Source organism: Orycteropus afer, unplaced genomic scaffold (genome assembly GCF_000298275.1).
Source record: "Orycteropus afer afer isolate SDZICR_OR568_19922 unplaced genomic scaffold, OryAfe1.0 scaffold01073, whole genome shotgun sequence".
NCBI lineage: Eukaryota > Metazoa > Chordata > Mammalia > Tubulidentata > Orycteropodidae > Orycteropus > Orycteropus afer.
In genome coordinates this window covers 57,625-59,460 of record NW_006922660.1, presented here as the reverse complement: position 1 = coordinate 59,460, position 1,836 = coordinate 57,625, and the positions used below count along the sequence as shown (strand labels likewise).

General features: G+C 40.8%; 1 protein-coding gene across 1 annotated transcript in view; it reads left to right on the top strand.

Annotated features, from left to right (window-relative positions):
• Window positions 1-323, top strand: part of CTPS2 (CTP synthase 2) — a 127,165-nt gene extending 126,842 nt beyond the window's left edge. The window contains exon 16 of the mRNA XM_007958668.2: window positions 254-323. Within this exon, the coding sequence (XP_007956859.1) occupies window positions 254-323 (70 nt within the window). The remainder of the gene's footprint in view (window positions 1-253) is intronic.
• The last annotated feature ends 1,513 nt before the right edge of the window (window positions 324-1,836 follow it).

The following is a 1,836-nucleotide window of genomic DNA, read 5'->3' as shown; positions in this document are numbered from 1 at the left end:
TTGAACCGCCAGCTATCTGGTTAGCAGGCAAGTGTGTTAGCCACTATGCTACCAGAGCTCCCACCTCTCCCTATAGTGATTAGAAAATGATAATAGAATCAACAACAACAACAAGAAGACAATATAATGTTCCCTTAGTATTTTCTGAGTGAGGGTTAATTGTGGAAAGTGGGATTGTGAATAGAATAATTGTCCCTTGTTTTTTTTTTTTATTTTAATATACCTTGCTAAATTAGTTCCTCTTTCGATCTAGTGATAGATACAGTGACGCCAGTGATGACAGCTTCTCAGAAGCAAGGATAGCTGAATTGGAAATAAACTGAAACAGATACATGACTTGGAGTAATGGGGACTACCTAAGAAGGTAACACAGAATTTTTAAGGTTTTGTTTGTTGTACAGACAAGCTGTTGTCTTGGTGTAGAAGGAAGTGTTACAGGATGTGTCTTGTAGGATCCTGCTCCCTCAGAATGCTCCCATAATTAGGAGGAGAGCCTTGACAGCCGACAGAGCTCAGCACTGAACGCACCATTGGCATTTAGGGAACATAGAATGTACCTGAAGCCAGGAATAAATATCTGAGTAAATCAATAAATACGTACTCAGAGGCCGTGGTGGTTAGGGTTATTACAGTCTAGGTCACAGGTTGGCAAAATTTTTCTGTAAAGGACCAGATAGTAGATATTTTAGGTTTTGTGGGTCAGATGGTCTCTGTGGCAACTACTCAACTCTGCCATAGCAGCCACAGACAAGATTTAGGAGAAAGGATGTGGCTGTGTTCCAATAAAACTTTATTTACAAAAACAGCTTACTGACCCCTGATCTAGGTCACTCTTGGAAAACAAGATTTCCTTGGATTTGTATAAAATAAAACAGCATTTTATTTATTTGTAGGGAGCTTAGAAGAGCATGGCTTGGTTTCCAAGGGTGGCTTATTTTCCTTGCAGCTCTAATTTGCTTTAGCAGAGAGAAGAGCAGGCTGGAGAGCTTTATCAAATTTGTGCTCAGAGGCAAATATCACCTGTGATAACCCTGGGGCTTAGGGCAGCCCTTGAAGGGGATGAGCTGCTCCTTAGTAGGGAGGCAGCTTTTTGAGAATTTGTAGAGAATGTGGGATCTCTTCAGACTTCACTCGGGGGCAGAGTATTCACAGTCACCAGGGAGGACGCAAACCTGTGGCTATATACATTTGTATTAAACATGGAGAGCCTTAGTGACAAACCAGAATGGTGCAAAAGTCAGCTGGAGACATGTTAAAGACTTGAGTGATTCCTTTTTAAAGGTTGCTAATACTTAACATTCTTTTCTTTCATTTTTTTTTAAGTTTCTGAAGTAATTGAAGTCAAGATAAAAGAACTTTCTGAAGAAATCACCACACTCTTGTAAAGTCCCTCTGTTCGTCATCAAACATGCAATGTAAGGTCTCAATTGAATAATACCTCCTTCCATGTAAGAGAACCAAAGAGTTCGTTTTCTCTTCCCTCCCATGGTGATCTTGATTATCACAAATTCCACTAGTTGATTAAACTTTTCCCAGCATCCTAATGAAGGAGAAAATGTGTTCGTGTTTTATCATGATATCAAGATGGTGAGCAAGGGTCCTGGTAACTGACCCTGCGCCGTGTTGAATGAGAGGGTAGGTGGTGCGTAAGGCCCCTTGATAGCTGAACCTGCATGATGTTTTGTGGGAAATGTGGTAGGAAAAGCTATGTAATGAACTTTGAGTCCAAAATTAGTCATCCTGTTGCCTGGTACTCAATTGTAGACTGGTGTGCAACCCAAGCTAATTTCAATTTCTCATCTTGCTTCCATCCCCAACCCCCATCTCCAGCTAGAA